At 36.8% G+C, this 26,015-nt stretch overlaps 2 protein-coding genes across 2 annotated transcripts in view; both read right to left on the reverse strand.

The window, feature by feature from the left end:
- Window positions 1–12,663, reverse strand: part of LOC139946092 (uncharacterized) — a 27,841-nt gene extending 15,178 nt beyond the window's left edge. The window contains exons 1-3 of the mRNA XM_071943700.1: window positions 12,587–12,663; window positions 5,931–6,097; window positions 4,715–4,758 (exon numbers count right to left, since the gene is read on the reverse strand). Coding sequence (XP_071799801.1) covers window positions 4,715–4,758; window positions 5,931–5,988 — 102 coding nt within the window. The 5' untranslated portion in view covers window positions 5,989–6,097; window positions 12,587–12,663. The remainder of the gene's footprint in view (window positions 1–4,714; window positions 4,759–5,930; window positions 6,098–12,586) is intronic.
- The window catches only part of LOC139946074 (uncharacterized), a 36,135-nt gene continuing 21,398 nt past the window's right edge, over window positions 11,279–26,015 (reverse strand). The window contains exon 3 of the mRNA XM_071943678.1: window positions 11,279–15,977. Coding sequence (XP_071799779.1) covers window positions 15,652–15,977 — 326 coding nt within the window. The 3' untranslated portion in view covers window positions 11,279–15,651. The remainder of the gene's footprint in view (window positions 15,978–26,015) is intronic.

Genomic DNA, 26,015 nt, shown 5'->3' on the forward strand with positions numbered 1-26,015 from the left:
ACGTGTACTTAATACATGAAGTATTGATGGCTTTAGAGTGCATTTAGATTCTCTGTCCAAATCTTTTTCACTAATGGTCATACCGTCTTTAGCCAAAAGACAAGTTTCCTTAAAACTCAACTGTTTTGATTTTGAAGCTTTCATCATTGAAATGCTTGTCATCAATCTCTAAGTGGAGACTAAACGTAAGTGACAGTTCTAAAGAGGAATGTTACTTCTCACAATGTCTGAACTTAAACCCCATCCAAGAAAGAACTCCGGTGATAAATCCATTTGCAGGCAATAATCACTGACACGCAGACCTCTAATTGGAGCATCAATTATTCTGATAACTCAGCTGGAGGGAATGATCACTACCAACAGTCAAATTTTTGAAGTGGGTTTTTGTATCATTTTACTTCTTTGGTAACTCTAAACCTCAGTTCAAAACCTCCATGGTTTAAACACCGAAGTTCAACACCTCCATGGTTTAATGGGGCGTACATGTTAAGAATTTTTTTTAAGTCAGATTTTCATAAAATTTAGCTGGAGGGAATGATCACCACCAAAAGTACAATTTTTAGAAGTGGGTTGTGGTATCATTTAACCTATTTTGTAGCTCTACAACTCAGTTTAATGGGGAGTGCGTTTTAAGAAAAATTATTTTTATTGTTCACAGGTCAACACATATGAGCAGACACCATTAAATGAAGGGCCATTGATTTCAATATAACTGTTTGGTATTTTTTTTTCTCTGCAAACAAGTTCACTCAACTGCAACTTAGTTTTACCACACACAATCTGTGGGTTGTTTTTATTACATCGGATCATCGGATACTCTTTTTTCATTTGTCCACTGGCCACGAGTTGTTTTCATTGAAATGGAAACTGTACAAACAGTGTCAAATTCGGGAGCAGTTTGACATTGTCATCTTGGGTGAACTTTTTAAAGAAAATAATAGCCCTACGCATGACTTATTCCAAACCAAGCATTCACCGCCTCAAAGTGATAAAATAATGATGGGGTCTGTTAACAACCCATAAAATTCCACTTTCATTCAACCTTATCAAGGCATTTTTGAAGGGGAGTAGTAGTTCCACCAAATATTTTCATTTATATGAGTCAATTGGATTGATATAAAACTGATGAAAAAGAATAACAATACCTACCAACTTTTTATAAAACCCTAAAAAACACTATTCACTCTATTATAAAGCCACTCCTTAAACTTACAGAGTTTGCAGAGCCTTGTGTGGTTGTTGTAATTTCTGTTGCGTCTCTAAAACAGTTAGCAGATTTTCTGAAGGTGCATACTGGGCCCACTTTGCAGAGTGTCAGAAATTCTAATGGCGTTTTCCGCTTAACTCTTTATAGACCCATCCCCTAAGTTTACTCGGACAAATCAACTACTCAAAATAAAATGGATATTTCTATATAATAATGAAGGAATGTTTTCCAACACAATGTGTTGATTTTTTTTATTGATGAGAAACTAGACTCCAGATACTTCATTAGCAGCCTACAGAAAAGTTTTCAAAACCTATTTATATGACTCTTAATCTTGTTGTATGTTTGTCTTGTTTTTGCTATTTTTCTTTCTGAGTAAAGCACTGCAATATATATTATTTTTAAGAGCGCTTTATTATAAATGCCTTTGTAGTATAGTACAGTATAGTATACTTAGGCATTAAGATAAACCTTATACTTCTGTAGAGAGCACATTCTGGGAAACGAATATTTTCACAAACCATGCCAGCTTTTTCCACATAAAATTGGGTCATTATAAAAAGTACGTAAGCACATTTTAGATTTATGGAAGTTGTAACAAAGTGACTCAATTATTCAGGTTCAAAATTATAAATCTTATGAATTTTGTTTAGTCTTGTGCAGTCCTTTTGTTGGTGTTTTTACCACAACAGTGAAGGATTTAGCACACATGGTGATTCATTTCATTTCATTATAAATTATTTCTGTTTGTAAAGCCAATGACTCTCAGAAAAGCAAAACTAATCACGATACCAGCCAAGAACTAAACTGAGAGAAGAAAAAGAAGGAAGTTTCAAGTTTTAGATGCGGGAAGAAAACCCCAGAGAATTATTCCAGCCAAAACCCATGCAATAAACCCAGTCCACATAGTGCCCCTGGTGGGATTTGGACCGAGGTCCTAGAGTAGGAAGGCAAGGAAAGATCCAACTCTGCCAACCTGACAGCCCAAAAGATTCCAGAATCTCTCAATTAGTTTCACCTCTCATTACTTCCAAGAGTTTACATTTGACAAAAGATGGTTATCTTAGCCTGGAATACTTCACAGGACCGTAAAATCGGCCCAAATACATGGGACGCTAAAACTTTCTCCTATACAAAGCCCCCCTCCGTCTCACACTCCTAGTCAAACATTCCTTTACAAACAGCGAATACATGCGAGTAAAGAGAACTACAAATTGTTAACATTGTCTACATTGTAAAAGCTCCAACAGTGACGCCTGTATCGGACTATCCCTACAACCAACTAAAAAATCTATCTCCGCTGTGTGTGATAAGCACATTGGCTAATTCCGTGTGTAAGTATTTCAAAAGGCAAGGACAAGGGGGTGGTAAAATAACAGACAAGACTTAAGACCCAATCCAAACAACCCTTTTGTTGGTGGATTTAAGGGAATCTAAGCTGGTTGGGAAAATACTAACTGGACGCTGTGGTTTGGTCTCAATACATGCATACCCAACACTAATGAGCATGCTTTATACATTTCAGAGGATTCACTTAGCATGTATGAGGAAGCCACCTAAATGTCTGCTTACGGGCATTGAAGCCTTTTTTTTTCAACATGTCTAAACAATTCAGTTTACAAGCATAGAGTAAGGGTACAAGTTTTCCCCAAAAAATGTTGCCAATATTTCCCGTAATGGTTCAAATAGTGCCCTGCAAGTGATCTTCAATCTAATTGTAGATTGTACCAAGGTTTCATAAATCTCAGGACACTTTGAAAAAGTAATACTGACAAAGCTTAAGAGAGATTACTTTGCGGTATAAAAAGCGTACAGACCCTTAATGGGGTGTAAGTCTTGCCTTGAGGGTAAAGCCAAGTTGTAAGTACACATGTTGTAATCCAATGCAGTGATCTATTCTCACAAAACATCTTGAGGTTGTGCAGTAATGGACTGTGACAAAGTACTGTGTATGTTTGTTTGATTAACTGTCACTTTCCATCAGAGAAAAACGAAAACTCAGACAATCCACAACGACAACCCAGAATGCAATTGATGTTGATCACAAGCAAGCACTTTAAAAAAACAGTTGAAATCATAGGCTTTTATAAAGTGATGACCTGGCATGGCAATGTTTTCTAATTCGAAAAATTGTTATTATGGCTGGAAGGATTTTTGCAGTCAATGTTTTCTCCCAGGGTTTCATCAGACTGTTTCCTCTTTTCAATTCAATTATAATGATATTTTCAAGAGAAATGGTCCATCATCATTATGAATAAAATATGAAATTTTCAATTCGTTCCTCAATCACTGTAACTTTAAAAAAGGTAAACTGAAGCCCCGGTCATATACGTCCTGCAATTGCTTCATGTGAAACAATTTTTACAGTCACAGCTCTGTTTTTGCTGCGAATGTTTGGCAATAGTTGAGTTTTACAGGGCAACTCTTCTGAATTGTTTGAGTTGCGAATTTGTAATGTCAATTTGATAAGATTTGAACAGATTTACCTAAAGAAAAGACAAGGCCGAAGCAAAACAAACTTTTAGAAAATGTGTCCTTGTTTTTTCTTTTACACAATAGCTAACAACTTTTATAGTGTAGTACGAATTAATCGAACTCAGTTTGGCCAAGGTGTTTATTCCCATAAACATTTCAAATCACTTTTAAATTCAATTCAATTCAATTCAATTCAATACAATTGAATGCAAGTGTCATTCATAGAGTACGGTACAAAGAGAAGGTGACACAAAAATACAATCCACCCACAGAAGCTGGATAATATTAATCTTTCACATTGTTTGCAAAGCTTAATAGGAGACTTTGGAACGCTAGGTGGCAGCAGACTTACCAGGTAAATGTCCATAGTCCTTTTTGCAAATACTGGGGCACGCGCATAAAGCTTGGAATTATGTGCATTGTGGTCTAGCTGGTGATCAAATTTGATCCATATCTAATAATAATAATAATAATAATAATAATAATAATGCATTTATAATGCGCCATCTATCTAGTGTACAAGACCCTATTCCGAGGCGCAGAACAAAAAACAATACATACAACAAAAAAGAAATGTAGAACATAATACAAAATTATACAATGAATAATCACTGTCTATCCCACAATGCACCTCATTCAACAGTCTGCGCTTGCGCAATGGTATTTGCAAAAAGGTCTACTGTTTACGTAGTTCCGAGCATGCGCATATTACCGATAACAATGGATTTTAACTGGTAAGTCTGCTGCCACCAAGCGTCCCGAAAGTCTCCTTCTGTGTCATGCTGTATCAGAGTCAAGTGACTTCAGCTAAGGCAATGGCTGTTGCTGGGCTTAAATTTGTACACTGGACTCAAACCGGAGGCCAGTAACTTATAGAATCGGGCCAGTAAATTTATGACCACATAAGTCACGGCGGTCTTGTGTCTGCTAAAAGCTGAAAAAGTTTAGAGACATTCTTATTAATCAATACTAATTCGCACAAAATCTTCTGGTACTGCACTGAAATGAAGTCAAAATATCTTGATTTCTTACCTGATTGATCTGTTCACCGAGCTCTCCCCGCTCAATTCCTGAATCTATTGAATAAAGCAAAACAGAAGAAAACAATCACTATAACAGATGAAAAGGAAGGTACACGTTTGGTTATTGTCAAAGACCAGTCTTCTCACTTGGTGTATCTCATCATTAACCATAAAATAACAAGCCTGTGAAAATTTGGACTCAAGAGTCATCAAAGTTACAAAAAAATGATGAAAGAAAAAAACACCCTTGTTGGACGAATGTGTGTGCTTTCAGATAAGAATAAAAGACTTCTAGCTAGAAGTCTTTTATTATTTTAGTGAGAAATTACCTCTTTCTCAAAAACTATGTTACTTTAGCGAGAGTCGTTTCCCACAATGTTTTACACTATCAACAGCTCTCCAATGCTCGTTACCAAGTCAGTTTTTAAGTTAATATTTGTTTTGAGTAATTACCAAACGTGTACCTTCCCTTTAAGAGAACAAGACACCTCATTACTTTAATGTCATTCCTATTAAAGACACTGGACACTATTGGTAATTGTCAAAGACCAGTCTTCTCACTTGGTATAATCTCAACCTAGACATAAAATAACAAACCTGTGAAAATTTGAGCTCAATTGGTCGCAAAGTTGCAAGATAATAATGAAAGAAAAAAACACCCTTGTCACACGAAGTTGTGTGCTTTCAGATGCTTGATTTCGAGACATGAAAATCTAATTCTCTGGGAAAATTACTTCTTTCATGAAAACTATGTCACTTCAGAGGGAGCCGCTTCTCACATGGTTTTTTACTTTCGTAAGATTTGATGCTAGTAATTATTTGGAGTAATTACCAATAGTGTCCACTTAACAAAAATTTGAGGGATTGTTTAAGCCTTTTGGATTTGGGAAAAGTGAAGTTGTTCAAACCATCTAAATCAAGTTTTTTTTCAAAAAGACAGTCAAATCGGTTAAGTTTCAATATTGGACTCAAAACATTTCACATGAGAAAAAATGCTTCCGTTTTTTAAAGATTGTGGCTGTTCACAGTTAAATTTGCTTTACATTTTCTGTCAATTACTTATGTACCTTTTAAGTATGTAACTAAGACCCCCAAAACTACGCTTAGCTATAAACGTGACAGATTGAAAAGGCAGTTCTATGGCAAAACTGCACAAAATAGTAAAAATATACTGGAGTTACATAAATCAATACTGAACAATGTTTATAGCATGCTTCAAGGCTTACCCTTTTCAGAGTCCATATCGACTTTGTTATCCAATACCGTAGATTCAATAGTGTTCATCACGTTTTACTCAGTGGAGGCACATTAGTTGTTTACTCTTTCTTTGATGGATGTCATGAAGGTGCAGACCAAAACCCGGAGAAACTATTGTTGATGCCGATTTTGATTCCTGCACAAAGAGACAACAAATTCATTACCAACTTGTAAAAATACTTTTGTAGGAAGGTGGCGGGCAAGGGAGGGGGGTTTGGTTGCTATTTTCAACTAGACATTTGCAAACGATTTGGTTGTATTGATATTTCAACTACAAATGTTTTGTTGTTATTCAACATACACATTTTCCCCTGGTTTCAAATCTCACCCAAGTAATGTGCCAGTTGATTAGTTTACATGGGAGTAGTACCTAGTAGAGTGCTTTACATCAGTGCATGAGTATCAACACAATTTAAAATGTTCTCATTGACAGTAAGAAACCACTTGTAAATTATTTATTTGTATATGATATTTCAGCTTCAAATGTTTTGTTGTTATTCCTCGAACACATTTTCCCTGGTTTCAAATCTCACCCAAGTCAATATGCTAGTGGTTTTTCACAGGAGTAGTACCGAGTTTAGTGCTTGAAGTCACTGGACACTATTGGTAGATGTCAAAGACCAGTCTTCTCACTTGGTGTATCTCAACACGAGTATAAAATTTGTGAAAATTTGAGCTAAATTGGTCGTCGAAGTTGCAAGATATTAATGGGGAAAAAAACACCCTTGTCACCAGAGTTGTGTGCTTTCAGATGCTTGATTTTGAGACCTCAAATTCTAAATCTGAGGTCTCGAAATCAAATTCATGGAAAAATACTTCAGAGGGAGCTGTTTCTCACAATGGTTTATACTATCAACCTCTCCCCATTACTTGTGACCAAGTAAGAATTCATGCTAAAAATTATTTTGAGTAATTACCAATAGTGTCCACTGCCTTTAACATTAGTGCACGAGTACAACACAAAAAAGATTGTCTTATTGAAAGTGTGAAACTTCTCTTCACTTCATATGCTGTAACTACATACACAAAGGGCAAATTGTTCTATTCTAATACTAAATCCTTGTAGACTTCTGTAGATTAATGGCACAGACAAAAATAGCTCCAGAATGAGCCAAATCTAATTAGACTGATTTCTTTAAATTGTTTTTGCCTCGTAACTCTGGAGATGTCCCTGATCAATCAGACTCTATTTTTATATACATCTTCTGTGGACAGAATCTACCTCTATGATTGGGTCAAGTGTTGCCTTGAAAGTAATTTATGTTCCAAGGATCATTTTTTTTAAAGTCCACCCTTTGATGTCCTACTCTTACTTTGAGCAAGACACGTTCTGCAAATAAATGTCATTCCCAACTTACTTAACCAAGTCCCCATAAAAAAAAGAGATTATGAAAAGGTGAAATCTACAACAGTGAGTTGTTAACGATTTCTGACTATGTTGGCTCAGCAGAGGCACGGATCAAACCTCAATAGGTTGTTGAGAAGTGTGTATAATCGGCTTTGATATAACTAATGTCGTTAGCAGTTTCTATTATTTGCACAAGAGATCCACACTACAGCTGCTTATAAGCCACTGGGTACCTGTAAATTACCTCCATTCGCTTGTTGCGATGACAGATTAGATTGTTAGTTTTTTTCCCAAGGTGAACTCAGCTCAATGCGAAGCGCTTAATGAAGCGTGCATTACGGTATGGCAAACAGAAATGTTGTCAAAGCACAGTGGAAACCTGTGTTGCCAGTAGTGTTGGCCACCTAGGACTTAGGGCATTGTCACTCCAGGACTGGAGGTAGAACTCTACCTCATTGCTTGAGGCAACTTTTCCAGGCATATTGGAGGCAACCAAATGCAGTAGCAGGCTAGAAGCAGTTCGGCAGCATTTATTTGCAATTTTTTCAAACAATGTCTTACGATCCTCAAGAAAAAAATGTGACCATTCCAATGTGAACACCATCTTCAAGCTAGATTGCCTGAAAACTGTTTGCTTGTAAATTGCTCTGTGTGACATGGCCCTTAGATTACTTATATTTATTATTATTAATGGTTTATTTATTCAACAATATTTAAAAAAGACACTGGCAGTAAAAAAAAACCTAAAAAAAACTGAATTGCTGTCTTAAATTTAGTATGTAAGTTTAATAGTAGATAAGTATTTTGTGATGGTGGGACAGAAATATCAATATTTTGTGATGGGACAGAAATATCAATATTTTGTGATGGTGGGACAGAAATATCAATATTTTGTGATGATGGGACAGAAATATCAATATTTTGTGATGGTGGGACAGAAATATCAATATTTCATTGAAAATAATACATAGCACTGTGAGCAGTAGGCCTACCTGTTAGAATTTCTTTACCAATTTCTGGATTATTTATTTGTAAAAAACTGCACTTGGTTTCAAAAAGAGGGAAAATGAAATATTCAAATACATAATACCAAACAACAAAATCTTTTAAAAAACATTTAAAGCAATCCCTTTGCTGTTTCCTTCCATTGTTGTTACATGAATTAGAACTTTCTTATTGGAAACCAACATTTCCAAAAAAACTAAATTTTGTATAATTTTTTTTGAAACTTGGGTAATTATGAACAGCCTCAGTTTTTGTTGAAATTTAATCAAACAGAGTTAAACTTTCTGCACAATGTTTTTCAAATCAAAGTTGAGAAAAAGAAGACTGATTGCATGGTCGTTGAAGGCCTGATGCTCCACAGGTGGTCTGGGGGCAACTGCCTCCATGCCCCCTGGTCATTTCTAGTTAGTGGCTAAACATTGTAAACAGTCCTTTAGCTGTCGTTGAGAAAGACTTGGCTATGGTCCAAATATCAGGCCTTTAATTTAACTATTGGGGGGGGGGGTCGGTTTTGGTTCATTTTTTCCCTTATTCTTTTCTATTTGGAGCAAAAATCTATTGAAACTTTTAGAGTTAACCGTCAACAGGGAGAAAATTCATCATAAAATGTGGCTTAAGTTCATGGGGTTCAGGACCACGACGCATGACGACAGGAAGCAGTTTCATAAACAAAAACACAGAATCGCTGTCCTCAAACCTTATTTATGAGGGGAAATGAGAAGGAGGTAACTTTGGATTATTGGTAGATGAATGGAAAGAAAAAGGTAAGGGAGAGAGTGCCTCAAAAGTCAGAACAGTAGGAACACATGAACCCATTCCCTTTCTGGTGGACTGCTGGAACTTTTCTTAACAATGTTTAACATTGTAAGTAATGTGCATATTTGATTGTTTGGGATTGCTCTCGTACTTCAGCACAATGATGAAGTCTGCATGAACGCAGTCCAAAACGGATTGTGGGCATGTGGCCGAGGAAGCATTCTTTTGTGTCTGGTCTTGGCCTTGGTTTTTCAAGTTTCCAATTGACCTGTCCAATGATTTTCCAATGTATTGTAAGTGCCCTTTTCAAAATGAAAATGGCCTTGCACTTTCAACATATTCAAAGATGAAATTCCAGCTCTGGTTTGAAGCTTATCTACTAAATCCACCCATGGCGCAATAAACTAGATCCACCTCAAGCAAGCCTTGTCTCCTCCCATAGAATTGTCTACAAGAGAGTAAGCCAAGAAAATCTATAGGATTAAAGGCAGATCATAGGTGGGATAAACAAACTTTGTCTGATTGATCAATAACTATTTACATCGCATAAGTATCTTCTAAACGTTCCCATAGAAGAGTGAATAACCTCTACAATTAAGCCAGTCAACCATTCAAACCTTACTTGGAAAACCCATTAAGAACACCAGTAAAAAGTATTGGAAGTGGAAGAAAAGTGACTGATGTAACATGCCTCAAACGAACCCACGGCACCTACAGCCAGTGCCTTGGTGCCCTGCTGTGCCTTGCTGTGGTGCCCTTTGCCAATCTACATTTTCTCATAGAAGTGACCCTTACCACATGAAAAATACTGTGCCCCCCTGCCCCTTCAAGAATGAAATCCAAGGCCCAATGTGATCAGAAATTAAGACTATGTAGAGATGAATGAAATTACAGCTTCTGTAGACTGATCTTAATACAACATGTGCACTGCGCTATCTCCAATCAGTCAAAGAGTCTTGAAGAAGAAATAAATAACCTTTATTTTCAGCTTTGGGATATTTTTCAGCAAAACACTTAAAAGATAATAAACTTTTAAAAAGTTTAAAGACACTGGACACTATTGGTAATTGTCAAAGACCAGTCTTCTCACTTGGTGTATCTCAACATATGCATAAAATAACAAACCTGTAAAAAGTTGAGCTTGATTGGTCGTCTGAGATGCGAGATTACTTTGAAAGAAAAAAACACCCTTGTAACACACAAAGGTGTGCTTTCAGATGCTTGATTTTGAGATCTCAAATTCTAAACTTGAGGTCTCGAAATCAAGTTCGTGGAAAATTACTTCTTTCTCGACAACTAGGTCACTTCGGAGGGAGACGTTTCTCACAATGTTTTATACTATCAATCTGCACTCATTACTCATTACAAAGTGAGGTTTTATGCTGATATTGTTTTGAGTAATTACCAATAGTGTCCACTGCCTTTAACAGGGAATGTTAAAAAGAATTGAAAAGAATTCTGTTTTTTTTTCCCCAACTGTTTTCGGTCAGCAAGTGGACTTGAGGAAATTTCTTGTGTTTTTACTGCTTTTGGTCTTAATGTTTTTCGTGGCAATATATCTTGTGGCCAAATAGTCAATTTCAATTAAAAACAATTAATTGATGACGCTGTGTATTTTTATTATTTACATACCAATACATGCACTATTTATTAAGTATTTAGTTAGGCCTACTATGTAACAGTATTTTCCATGAAGACCTGGCAATATAAAAATTGAAACAATATGCCCCAAACATTCCATGCATAAGTGTATTATTCACTTACTTTTTGTGAGTGAACAAAAATACAAAAATTCAAACAACGAATCTAGATGAAGAAAAACACTAAATAGCACTGAAGGTTAAAGGAACACGTTGCCTTGGATCGGTCGAGTTGGTCTTTGAAAAGCGTTTGTAACCGTTTTTTATAAAATGCATATGGGTAGGAAGATGTTGCAAAAGTAGAATACAATGATCCACACAAACATGCCTCGAAATTGCGTGGTTTTCCTTTTACCTCGTCGACTAACACGTCGGCCATTTATGGGGGTCAAAATTTTGACTCCCATAAATGGCCGACCGTGTTAGTTCGCACAGTAGAAGGAAAACCACGCAATTTCGAGGCAAACTTGTGTGGATCATTGTATTCTACTTTTAAAACATCTTCCTAACCATATGCATTATATAAAAAACGGTTACAAACGCTTTTGTTTTGACCAACTCGTCCGATCCAAGGCAACGTGTTCCTTTAAGAAAATATCAACCAGTGAATAACATATACTGATTTAATTGCAAATATTAAAGCGATGACGCAAATGTATGCAAATTATATTTATGGATGAAATGGCAATGATATTATTTAACAAATTTTACAAAAGAACAATTAAGTATTGATCAAAATAAAAACAGTAATAAGCTCACAGTGATCAAACTTTAAATCATCATTTATGATGTTATTTTAAAAAAGCAAAGCGCTCAATTTTCCTTTTAAAAACACTTTTAAAGCACTCGAGCATTCCACACATATTCTAGCACCTAAGAAATTGCAAGGCTATTATAATAGAAGCTTTCCTTTTTTGCCACACAAAATTTGAGAGCAGAATCAATATTGAAACAAAACTTGTATACTTTATCAAGTTATTTGTTGGTAAAAAGGAAAAATCCATCACTTTTTGTACTGTCTCCACTGAAATGTTCACAGTCCAAACCTGTAATTGTGTTTAAAAAAATCCATTCAAATCAATGAATGAGTTTTCAATTCTCCACAGCATTATTTTTGGCAAGTCAAGCAGGATGCTTCAGAAACAAAACAAAATAGAACATCAACAACAAAAATCATAAAACTTGTCCAAACTAATTTCATTATCTGGGATTAAAAACCCAGTGGAGTGGAAAGCCGAATCAATACAAGTAAGAAGCATTGTGGCAACACTGACAAAATGCTGATAATCCGCGTATAGATCAATGGAGTATCATCAGCCAACACAAACACCTTCAGTTTACTGTAAGAATAGTTGTTGATTAAAGAGTGGCATACTATTACAAAACAATGGCCGCAAGGTTTGAGTGGTGGCTATCGTTGGATGCTCTTTTTTTCTGGTTTAATAACTAGTTCAATAAATTGATGTCCTTGAATGATGTTACTATGAAACTACAGGTCATTCTTCAACGACACAAGAAACCTCAGTTTATGTAAGAAGACCTGTTGATTTTAAGAGTGGCCGCACAACAAAACAATAGGCACAGAGTTTGCCTAGTTGGATGCTCTCTTTTTTCAGAATAATAAAGTGTTCAATAACCTGATGTCCTTTCTACAGATGATTGATGGTTAGATTCCCACCAGGGGCCAATATAATAAAGCCTGTAAGCACAAACATTGCTAAGTACAGAATAATATTGCTAGGCAGAAACAGGTTACCAGCCAATATTACATTAAGTTTGCATTGTTGTGGCTGGTGCTAGCATGACTCATTTTTTGCTTAGTAAAAAAACTTATTAAACAGCCAATAAAGGATGATCTTAATATTTCAACTATTACCTTTTTATGGCCAAATAGACATCGTAGATACCGGTCAAAAACGACTTATCTATTATAATGACCCCTTGACGCAGTTCTCCAGCTTTGGCAAACTGAGGGCGCTATTTTCCACAACAAATAGCCGCCACTGACATCACAATTCCTTTGTCGGGCGTGTTTGTTTGACCCCGCGTTTTTCAGAAATTTGGCTTGGAGCATTCTGGAGAGAAACCCATTTTTACCATGTTCTAACGCGAAGTATAAGAGACTCGTTATATTTTTTTATGTTTCCTATGGACTGCAGCTATTAGAAAACTGTAATATCTATATAGTTGAGATCATCCTTAATTGGATGTTTAAGTAGTATTTTTTGCTTTGAGAAATTCGCCCCAGATCATAGCCATCAGTCTGCCCAAAATATTATTTTAGAAATACATATCTCCTTAAAAATCATGTATTAGGCTTGTGGACAAGAGAGTTGTTAGCATATAAATTATTGTGAGAAACTTTGCCCCCTGAAGTATTGTCGTTGTTTAGAAACAAGTAGTTTCTCACTAAAACATTTGAATTGAATTTTCGAGACTTCAGCTGAGTGAGGTATCAAAATTATAGCGTGATCGTTTGGCACTCATGTGCTCTAGTGAGGCTGCTAGTGATACTACTTCTCGATCCCCTGGGTCTAGCGTACTCCTAAAACTATGAGGTTTCGTTCTGCTATCGTCTCGAGTCCCGTTACGGGAGACATAGCGGAACGAAACCTCATCATAGTTCTAGGAGTAGGTCTAGGGATACTCCTGCTCTCAGGGATACGACCACAGTCTCAAAGAACAGTTTAGTTGTGTAGAAGCTGTTCCTGAGAAAAACATGACTTGTCCCAGCCGTTATCTTTGTTCTTAAAGGGAAAGGGCACTAAGGCATTTCCACTTGTTGAGAGACATTGCTAAGAGGAAATTGTACATTTCAATTGGAACTTTGAGATGGGAATTTTTTTTTGCACCAACTTGAACAATAAATAAAAGACACAAAATTGCAGAAGCAAGGACACGCTAAGGGGCTAAGAATAAAATTAAAAAAATTGCTACTTTTATTAAGCGTCGCCCGGCCCGTGACCGGCGGGCAGACGACACCTGGCTCAGTAACTCATGCATGCACACCTGTTCGTACCTTTTAACGCAGACGACAAAAATAATACAATTAATGCAGACAGAATAAAAAAAAACGCAAACCCTTGTCCCTCAAAAGTAAGTCCACAGACAAATTATTGCGAGTTAGGAAAAGTTTCCGTATAGATATTTAGTTAAAACTTACAATTCACTAATGTTGTCTCTCCTTTCACTTTGAAATAGACCAAAAATGTCTGTTTTTACGTCCGTACCCGGCCCAGCATCCGTACCAGACGATCCTCGCAAAAGAAGTGAAATTTAGTTCGGCCAATCAACTTTCAGTTGTTATCACTTATTAACCAACAGAGGGCGGCAAATACATTTTGCGGTGGTGCACAAAAACATTTTTGTTCACGACTCATGCATGACTTAAGACAATTCATGTGCAAGTACAAGTTCAACAAGTGGGTCTCCTACCAATTTTTGACAACTAGCTCGACCCTAGCTTACTGTCTTGCTCTGTTATGATATAATGTGGTACAAGTAATAATAGTAGTAATGACAAAAGTTATACAAAAAGTCTTCAGCACATAGATGACGAATAGTTGCAATGTGACAAATATTTAAACCATGCAGCATTTTTTATTTGTCTACCAGTAAAATCGATGTAACCAAACCGAGGCTTGAAGGCCAAACTTTAGTCTGTCCCATTTTCTGTTATAATTACTCACTAATCATGTATGCGAGAAGACAATGAAACTTGGCAAAATGAGTGAATGGCATGTATACCGTATGCCTTCGTTACCGCAATTTGTGCCGGGCCGATATTTTAAGCACACAGACATTATACAGCAACACAATTTTGTATCGATCAAAAAATTAAACACAGTCATGTACACGTGAATCAAATTATAATTGCAAATATTCATGGAAGGTTGTTTTGTGTTTAAGTTATGCCGTCCCAGCTGTTACCAATGAAAGCAAGTATTTTGTTCATATAAAAAAACAACAGACGGCGTGCATTAAATTAAAAGGGAAAGTTACATTCATCTTGGGTTTCTATTCATTCATCAATGTCAATCCGAAGTTCAAACGTCAATCTTATGGCTTTTCCTTGGGTGGGATACTTGAGTGTGTGAAACATGTCAACGAGGACTTCAACAAAAGAGCTGGGGGAGAAAATTTGGTATTACTATTAGGTGTTCTTGCTTCGCGCTGTGCAAAACCAATAGGGATGTTGCTAGTCAAAATTCAAAAACTAAGTAAAACAAACGGATTGTCCTCGGTTACATCGTTGTGCGGGGATAGACAACAGTAGAAAATACACCGAGGACCAAAACCAAGAAGCCCGGCGGGGAAATGGCGTAGGCCAACGGGAGTTAGTCCTCGCTTCGCTTTCGTGTACAAAACCAAATATTTATGGGAATGCTGCTAAACATTTTTTTTTAACAATGGTAGAACTAAGGGGGGGTTGTCCTCCTCTCGGTTTACACTCCATCTGGTGCGGGAACACTTTCAAACCGTGACATTGTAACATCATAAAAGGACAAATGGACAGGGTAGGTATTAATGTACGTATCCTTACAAAAGTGTGTACAAAACCAAAGGGAGCTAATGACAAAATATTTTGGGTTGAACAATGAAAAATTGACAAGGGCGTGATATAAACCAAAGAAGTTTCACGTGCCGCCGCTGTATGTACCAACTGAACTATCATATTTCTATGTTGGCGGTTGCTCTATTTTGTTTTCTATGTAGGAGTGCTAGTCAGAATCCATGCAACTGTGTGAACAGCCGTGTAACCCAAGTTTACTTTACGACTTCCAAATCGAAAAACTGCTAAAATAAATAATATAATATTCTTAACATCTGTACAATAAGCCATGCACGAAAGTTCAATCAAGCAGTAAAAAGAACATCACCACACGTTTTCTAGCCGAACACAAAGTTCCATAACAACCCCTATAGAAGGGATCAACTGTTTTATATGGACTCGTCTGCTTTGTGAGTGGACTCGTCTGCTTTGTGAGTGGACTCGTCCTCTTTGTTAGTGGACTCCTCTGTTTTAGCGGGCTCGTCCAATTCTTTAAGTTCAGATTCGTCTGTCTTCTCTTTTGTCTGTGGCGGGTCGCTCGTGCCGTACTCGGCCGCGTGTTTCGGGAGTTGTTGTTTCTCTTCGTCGTCGTCGTCGTCACCCGTTGCCATCTTGACGCTCCACATGACAAACAAAAATGGTGCCTTTAATAGGAATGTCACACCTTTTAGTATACAGTCGAGACATGGTGCACAGCATGGGCAACAGCATTTCACTGCAATCAGACAACAAAGCACAAGTACAAAGTTTAAATATGTGTACAAAGTCCTAGTTAGCTTACGTATACAACTTTTAAAGGCAGTGGACACTATTGGTAATAACTCGAAATAAAGCATCTGAAAGCACACAACTTCGTGTGACCATGGTGGTGCGACAAGGGTGTTTTTTAGCTGTTCCGACCTACCGTCGGAACAGGTATTGTTTTCGTCGAGATTTTTATTATTTTTAGCTGTTCCGACCTACCGTCGGAACAGGTATTGTTTTCGTCGAGATTTTTATTATTTTTATTATTATTCTTTGTTTCTCGCCAAAACCCCATTGCATTTGTACACGTTTTTTTCTTTAAGCCTAATCTCCCAAACCATAATACGAAAGAGTGAGTTTATTATACCAAATTGTAGCTTAGAACATAAGCTTTACTCTAAATGCAAAACAAAATTAAAATCTTAATTAATTAACCACGTAATCTTCATTTGAATATAACTGGATGCAGTCGCTTCAATGTTATTCTTAAATATTCTCTTTGGTAAATGCCATACAGTATGTACCTATCATGAGTTGTGACTTCTTGAGATGAGTATACGCATTTGAATACAACTGGATGCAGTCGCTTCCATGTTATTGTTAAACATTCTGTATGGTAAATGCAATTCAGTATGTACCTATCATGAGTTTTGACTTCTTGAGAGAAGTCTACTCAAGGGTCCTTTTGTTGTTTTTCTACTTACGTTCTGGACCACAGCAAATTCTCCTTTTATTCGTTTCCTAACCGAGTTCTGGACGTACACGAAGGCATAGGGTTTTCGTTTAACGAACGTGCGCAATTGAATAGGGGTTTTTGACGACGACGACACACCACCGTGTCCACACATTTACACTAAACTAAAACAGTTTGAAGATAATGATAGTTAAAAGCTTCCCTTAACATATTACTTGCTGTGGTGTTGTAGTTTTTGAGAAATTAGTGAAAAAACTGTCAACGTATGACTGGGACCGAGTTGGTTTGGGACCGAGTTGACCGGCTTCATTTCAGGCGACGAGCGTGAACGACGAAAATAGAACGCCAGGGATTTTGAATCATTTACGGGTGAAGTCACCTTGTTTGCGCCGGGGACCATTTGCCTAAACTAATTCAAGTATTTCGCTTTCTTTTCAGAAATTATACCATGACATACAAAAACTCTTTGGCAGGAATACAAAAGCAGCGATTTTATTATGCTGACGTTTCTCTTGTGGTTGAGTGGGTCATTTGTATAAAGCTGCTTATAATGAATAGGCAAAACATTTTGCTTTATAAAAAAGCATAAATTGAGCAGAATAGTGGCTTAATGTTACAGAGCTGCTTATATAATCAATAGGCAAAACATTTTGCTTTAAAAAAAATTGCAGATCAGCAGAATACCTTGATTCACAACTTGTACTTGTATTTGCTGTGTTTAGCTGCTTTTTGTGTTTAAAAATCTTTAGTGTAGTCTGGTCCAGGGCTAATGGCTTTTAAAGGAAAGAATCGCATCGCTTACGTAATCATGGAATTGTGCTTACGCTAAGCGTATTTAACAGCTCAGCAGGGAATGTGTTCTTGAGCGTCACAATTCACAATAAAAAAAGCTACAGTTGACTAATTGTGCTCAAGTCCTGCAAAACTGAAAACAACAGTGACTTAAAAATTTAATTTGCATTCTCAGGATAATACCCGTGGTTTACTTATGTGCAAAAGTAGGCCGGGGCGACTAGTGTGCTTTAGTGTTAAAGTCGCGACTACAAATTATTATTTGAGTTACGACTACAAATTATTATTTGAGTCGCGACTACTATTTTTCTCTACTCTGTTATAATCGTGCTCAAACGTTGCCTACAAAAATTGTCCCGACTACCTGTCTGGCGAAACACTGGTTGTGTTGCTTCTTACTATTCGCAACATATAATATAATGTGCGCTTGCAACACTTTGCGGCACAAGTCTTGAGAATCCGTAATTTATCGCGACAAGCGTCGTAGTTGGGTTTGAGGGGGCGATTTGTTGAATTTGTAAATTACACTAGTCACCAAGGCCTATCATGATGGGAACTTGCCTATTAAGGTTTTATCGCGAATTGCAAAATTTCAAGAGAGGGCGTTGCGAGCGCGAGTCGTAGAAACTGCATAGTAACCGCCCCATATTCCTTCCCAAAATGCATTGCGGTTCTGAATCGCAATAAACCTTATGAAAAAATCTTGTGCAAATGGGCCCAAGGTCGTGCTCTGCTCTGGAAGCAAAGATTCAGTGCTTAGCAGAAGCAGTGAATTCTGCGCTTACGTCAAGCAAAATACACTGCTTAGCAGGGATTTCTTTTGTTTGTGTGCTTCCAAGCTCGCACATTTTATTCCGCGCATGCACATTAAGCTGAAAATGGTGATCGTAGGTCCAGAGTTTGGTGGTTACGAGTTCAGTAAAATCCACTCGAACAGTCCGGTACATTGCCTAATCAGGGAACATTTTGATTGTCTCCAGATCAGGCAACATGCTCCCAAAACAGGAAGCAAATCACAAAATACATGTTTTGCTTGTAATTTTTCAGTCATTGTTATTATTACCTTTTTTGAAATTTAATAATACAGAGTGACACTTATTAAATGAAAATAAAATATTTGCTTTACATATTACTAATTTTACGTACTTATTTTTCAACAAAGAAAACTTCAAATTATCATAGCTTTGGTCTGCAAGGCCTAACGGCTTAAGGGCTTTGTCAAATTATTCAGTCATCCGTTAAGAAAAAGTACGAAATTGATGCATTATCGTTATGTATTGCTATAAAAAGTTATGGACCATTAAAAATTGCATGTCAAAACAATCAGATGGGTTAAAACAAACGTTTCCTGAAAAGGAAACACAGTTACTTTACCTGTTGGATGTTGCCTGTTTTGGAAACATTGCAAAGTGTCTCCAATTTTGGAGACACACAAATTGTTCCCTGTTCAGGAAACTATTTCCCGTCTCCAATTCTGGAGACATTACAATTGCTTCCTGATTTGGGAACAATCTTGATGTTTCCATATCTGGAGTCATCTGATTGTTTCCATTTATGGAAACATGCGTGCCATGTATCCTGTTTAGGAAACAAATTTTTTCTTGTAGTAGTAATTTTGAATATAGTGCGAATTGGGTAGAAATTTTATAGAATTTTGTTATTAAAAACTATTTATAGGGCCTAAAGTTTTGACTTCAAAGTAAGGATGGCGCACTGATTTTTGTGATGTGGTGTTGTCGTACCAGGGTCTGCACATGAAGAACTAGAAATGATAGTTTTAGAAAGCGTAACATATTTACCTAAGAACCGTACAAGGTCGACTGACTTAAAACATTTAGCAAAAGTAGTTCACAAATTGAGTAAAATGTTGCAAGGGAATTTCTTGTGTTGAACAGATGTGATTCGCTGTCTGTGGCTCTGCGCCTTTTACTACATATTTGTGTACATGTAGCAAGCAAGCTGGTACATGTAGAAATTTAGGTTGCACAGTTTATGAAAATAGATTTCTATCTTGGAAACAATTCGATTGGAGGACTGAAAAAAGGGGCACTTTTTGTGTTTGCATGGCAATCCATTGGTTACCTCAAACTACTTGAAGCACAAACAATTACCTTCTACCGGGAGCAGAATTTGTTGTTTGCTGAAGTTTTGTTGTTATTGCTGTTTGAAGTTGTCATTCTGTTTGTCTGAACATTTCTTGTTGATGAACTTTACCATTTTGACCTTTCAGTCCAATGATACTTGATACGACTGCTGTTTTTAACACATTAAGTCTATGATTGATAGTATTTTCAAGTTGTTGTTTTGTTTACTTGCTGTAGCTGGATCACTGCAGTAAGTTGATTGCTGTACTTTGTTTTAGCAGATGTGTTAGATGACTCGCAACAATACATTTTGTAGCTACTGGCCAATTGAATACATATAAAATACGTATATATATATATTTTTACACAAAATATTTCTGAAAGAACACGGTATCTTTATGTAGAAACATATATTAAAGTTTTGTATTCTGGTCCAAGCATCATACCTCCATGGTTCAACCTTGGTTATACAAAAACATACCCCCTTTTTGCCACCTGAGTGGAGAATAATGGCTTTGACAAGATAAGCCAATTAGCCTTTGCAATCTACACCCAAGTTATCAGACTTCATGTAAATGTTTGCCCTACATACTTTCACCTCAGGCTGGCCATTGCAACAACTGTGATTGTAGATTATAGAACTTTTAATTTTTTGTTGAATGCTCTCTGCAGTGGGTCATAAGCATGATGTAATATATGAACATCTTCTGTTGAGCAACTCAGTTTTGGGTGATGGTGTTCACAGCAATTTCACAGCAAGCTCACTTTGCCCATTGCCCATAGAAAGACCACATTAACAATGAATAATTGAATTACTGAACTAAGTGGATTTAATGACCCAACACTGATGGCATCAAGTGACCTTCAGACCATGACCCAACTTAGGGACACTCACTCAGTGACCAACACACACACATACTTGGAGCTTGGAGCAACTGCTTCCAAGCACCAGACACACATCCCCCACCTTATGTCCCTGATAAATGTGTATGTACATATATGGGTAAAAACCAAAATGAATATTCTTTATCCCTGATGTAAATGTAGCATCTTTTAAATCGTTTGCAGTGCCCACTGCTAAAATATAGGATTAAAACTGCCTCTAGCTACCAGGCAATTAGTTGGTAAAACAGCTGCTCTAGAATTGCAAGGGTCCTGATTGAATCCCACTCGAGTAATATGCCTGTGATTTTGACAATGTGTTTATTGAGAAAACGAGTTGTGAAAACCCCCAAGCAGATCATTGCGGTTATAAATACGTTTGATCAGGCATTGTGATGGGTTGGCGGCTCGATGCACATTTGGGCAGATTTTCTTGCTCTTTGGTCCAAGCATGGAGGTACATGTAATGTAGAAGGTAGTGCTTTCAACAAACTAAATGTGGATGGTGTGTAGACACTGAAGAGAGTGACACACTTACATGTATAGGCTTAATCATTACTGCAGTTTCAAGAAGTGTGCACAAGGTGATCATGGACGTAATAAAAAGTTATCTAATCCACTGGTAGGCCTATGGGTTTTAAATCTGATTGTTTAATTGGATTGGCATCACCAATTGTAATAACTCTATTCGTAAACCATTCCAATTCCTTCATCTGATCTTAATCATCATTGGATAGAGACAAACTCATGATCATAAGAGAATGGACTTTGATCATACAATAAAGGTGATCCAAAAGGGCAATTGGCTAAATTGACTGGAAAAACTTATGCGACTGACCATGGTTTTGCCATATACTGTATACCTATAATTTTTATGTTATTACCATCAAAATCATCACAATGTTCTCATCTCCTGGTCTATTTGCACACGGCTACATGCATAATTTCACTTTACCCCTTGCACACACCAGAAGTATTTAGGTGTAAATATACTTTAAAAGGAAATCCCCATGCTATAATGAGTTTGCCAAGTTCACATCAGAACAAAGTCTGTCAAGAATTACGAATGAAAAAGTAACATAGATACAAATTCAAAGGTATGTTGAAATGATGGCATTTCTACCGTTTGGTAACCCCTGGGGTTGTAGAATTCTACACGTAGGAGCTTTTTATAACAGTATCCAAAGCACAAGAGAAGTAGACCAATGAGCAGGATTTCTTCATTTATGGAAACAAATATTGTCTGATTTTCTTCACCAGGCCAACATAAAAAGTCTGAATTCAGCCAAAAGTCTGAACAAGCTCATCCCTGTCACCTAGGCCTTCTAAAGCCCCTTTCACACGAGAGCAATTTAGCGAGGGTCCTTTGCTAAATTGTAGCATGGTTGTAAGAATTACAAAATGCACCTCATGTGAAAGGAAAACATTTTTTGGAGTGTCCAGGGTCCCTTGTCAAATCTTGTCCAACATTGCTACATTTTGTCAGAGGTCCGGACCTAATGACAAAATCTTACACTAGCGGAAGTTTTGACCCAGGACGTGGGCTACATCATTGTGTGAAAAGAACCCTTGTTTATTGAACGACGTCCTAGGTGAAAATGCCCATACAGCGCATGCTATTGTGGGTGCTATCTTGTCCAACTAAGGTGATCAGGATTACCAATTCGTCAAATCGCTGTCATGTCACACACAGGTTGTTGGTTTTTTAACTTTGCAGCAGGAAAGCTCACAAAATCAGTCACGCATGGTGATAACAAATAAACAATCCACGCTCGTAAAATTTGTACCAAGGGACCCTGGCTACATTTTGGCCATGTGAAAAGGGCTTTATTTTAAATTTTTCCAGAAATCGCAACTTATGATCAATATTAAATCACAAAGTGACAGAAATTTCAAAGAAATCAGAAAAGATAGTTCATGCAGTAGAAAAGTAAGGTGTAATTCAACAAAATCTGAGCGTTAAGTAAAATTGAAAGAAAATTGATTATGTTTATAATCTTGGTAAAGTTGTATTGAGTATAGGCAGTGTGATCCTGTGGTCCACACAAAATATCTATCATGCCCGTTATAGCCTCATCCCTGTGTTTTAACAGATAGGCCCCTGTACATTGTTTATTCTGCCTGACCACAGAGCTCCATTATATAACCTATTACTAACAGTCACTGCCCCCCTGTAGTAAGGTATGGTTATGATGGTCCCTGAAACCAAATCCCTGAATACTATTACCAGTGCCACACATGCCAGAGAGCAAGACCAGCTGAATTTCAATCAAGCATGATCTAATGTGGGTGGCATGTAGCCCACTGTACTACATGTACATGTATCTACATGTACCTCATGCAGTTTACCAACAGTTTTACAGTCTTATGCCATAATATTCAGAATCAGAATGTTCCAAGTTTGAGAACAAGTGCCTAAATCTGGCACTTCTTTTTAACAAGCCAACAAACAAACAAACAAACAAACAAACAAACAAACAAACAAACAAACAAACAAACAAACAAACAAAACAAACAAACAAACAAACAAACATTACTGACAATTATTGGGAAAAATGATTAGTTTCAAGAAACCATTTCAACAATCTTAAAAACTGCAGTCGTAATTTTAATTGCCAGTGCAGAATTCCTGAATAAAGCCATCCTTTTGTTTTCACTGGCTCCAAAATTGACAAATTTTCACAGGATGGTTGCATGGATGGTGGTTGACCGCCAGTGCAAGGGATCTATAGAGTGAATTCGTTTTAAGTTTAAGAAAGGATAAATAGAGTTAGTTCCTTTCAACTTAAAAAAACATGATCAGCAGTCATTGGTAAACTGCTTGGTTTTAATACTAATTTTCCCTTTCCCTTTCCGTAGGATAGAGAAGATCAGAAAAAAATAAAATAAAATGAAAAACAGTTCATTGTTTGGTACTATTTGATTTCAAACCATTTTTAGCACACCACCTACATTATAAGGGTAGGATGACAGGCCCATCACCTGTTTTTGAGACAAAAATGCAGCATCTCTATTTACAGAAATAAAATGTGTTGTATTTCATGAAATGTTCTTATAAACAAGGTTCAGCTTGAGTAAGAATGATCATTAATGCTTCACATGCCAGTTTGTTTGAGTTTATTTATGTTGACTGTAATCAGACTAATTTTGATATTTAGAGCACAATTTTCAGCCTCTACTTCAATTTTACCGACAATAGAGAACTACATCTACATATAGGATGAAGAACAATAGTTCAAATAACAATGTACGAAAGCAGAACTCATGAATATCACAATAGTGAATGGGAAATAACATGTGAGGTTTTGCATTAAAGCCATTGGACCCTTTCGGTTCAGAAAAAAAATTAAAGTTCACAGATTTACAAATAACTTACAGGGTTTACAGAAGGTGAAAGACTCCTCTTCAAATATTATTCCATGAAATGCTTCACTTTTTGAGAAAACAGCAAAACAATATAAATTCTCGTTAACGAGAATTACGGATTTATTTTAAACTCATGTCATGACACGGCGAAACGCGCGGAAACAAGGGTGGGGTTTTCCGTTGTTTTCTCCCGACTCTGATGACCGGTTCAGCCCAAATTTTCACAGGTTTGTTATTTGATATAGAAGTTGTGATACACAAAGTGTGGGCCTTAGACAATACCGTTTACCGAAAGGGTCCAATGGCTTTAAATAAAGGCAGTTGGAGACTATTGGTTATTACTCAAAATACTTTTTAGCATAAAACCTTATATGGTATGAGTAATGGGGAGAGGTTGATGGTGTAAAACATTGTCAGAAATGGCTCCGTCTGAATAATGTAGTCTTCTAGAAAGAAGTAATTTTCCACGTACATGTATTTGATTTTGAGACCTCAGATTTAGAATTTGAGATCTCGAAATCAACCACAAGGATGTTTTTTAGTTCATTTTTATCTCGCAACTTCGACGACCAATTGAGCTCAAATTTTCACAGGTTTGGTATTGTATGCATATATGTTAAGATACACCAAGTGTGAAGACTAGTCTTTGACAATTACCAATAGTGTACAATGTCTTTAATAGTTAACAAACATTTACAAAATCAACAAAAACTCTTCAAAGTCACTAAAACTGTAGCTAGGAAATAAGTACCATATGGCACACACGTACAAACAGGTGTTGAAAGGGTGGCTGTTTATCAATTTTGTCACAACCATCTCAATATGCATTTGGGATAAGTGCCCCCTAATCTTTGACACCCCATCCTGCCTTGCATACCCTCTACTGGCTTCCAGTAGACAACATAATCTACATGTATGCACAGGAGCTTGGCTCTTGAGACAAGCTTGCATTTACATGTACACCTTTAGTATTCAGACAGTGTAGGAAACAAGTTTACTATTTTCTTCTCAACTTGTGCTTGATGGTGGCCCACAGTTTAAATTGCAGGGAAAACAAGAACATGTGTACTTGAATGCATTAAATTTGCGCATTAAATTTGCAAAGTGCAAGCCATAATCAAACAATGTTTCCTTACAATAAACACATTAGTCCAGTGCCTTGAATGCCCTGTAAGTCATGTAAGAAATTGATTGAAAGAGGCCTGTGGATCTGTCGCTGTAAAAATGTCTCTTGATGAGTGTTTAGTGCTTGTTTCAACTATACATTGCAGGTGCAGTTGGCATGATTCCTTGTCTTATGCATGGTGGTTATAACCATGGAGGAAGTAAAATTTCTACCTCCATAGTATTACAGTAATACAATCTTACAAATCACTCAGTTTCTGACACAGTTTTACAGTTATGTTGTTTATCTAAGCATAGGACGGGGAGGCCTTGCTCTTATCATGGAGGTAGCTATTGGTCAGCATGGAGTTTTTCTGAGTAGGGAGAAATTGCATGTAGATTGGCACCTCCAGACCATTCAACCCTTTGGTTTGAACACCCAAGAAGGAAATGACTTATATCAATCTTTTTTCTTTGCCTTCTCCCTTTCCCCAAAGATATATTTTTTGTGTAGTCTGCCTAATTCCTACCTACATGGTGGTTTTACCAACTTCTTAAAAATTCACTGTTTACATTAAGCTTTCTGCCCCCCTTCTCTCTATTCATTGTCGACTGCTTCTGCTACACTTATTCATTTAGCCTTATCAGTTATCATTCATTCAGCCTTCGTTCGAGAAAGACACTGCTGTATTGTCAAAATGTCTGACCATTTACTATATATATATTTTTTTTTAAAGAAGACAAATATACCCTAAATAAAGCAAATTTTTTAGTGAAGAAATCTAGTGTTAAAGAACAAATTAAGTTGGGAATGCGCCTTGGATCTGACGAGTTGGTAAAAAAAAAAATTAAACGGTTTGTTATGAAATGCATACATAATGGTTAGAAAGCTGTTTGATAAGTACATACAATGATCTACACAAACATGCCTAAAAATTGCATGGTTTTCCTTTTACATGTATATCGTCGACTAAGACGGTTGGCAATTTTTAATGGATTTTTTTACTGCAGGAAAACCACAGACTTTCGAGGCATACTTGTGTGGATCATTGTATTCTACTTTCAAAACATCTTTCTTTCTATCCAT

Source organism: Asterias amurensis, chromosome 1 (assembly GCF_032118995.1).
Source record: "Asterias amurensis chromosome 1, ASM3211899v1".
Classification (NCBI taxonomy): domain Eukaryota; kingdom Metazoa; phylum Echinodermata; class Asteroidea; order Forcipulatida; family Asteriidae; genus Asterias; species Asterias amurensis.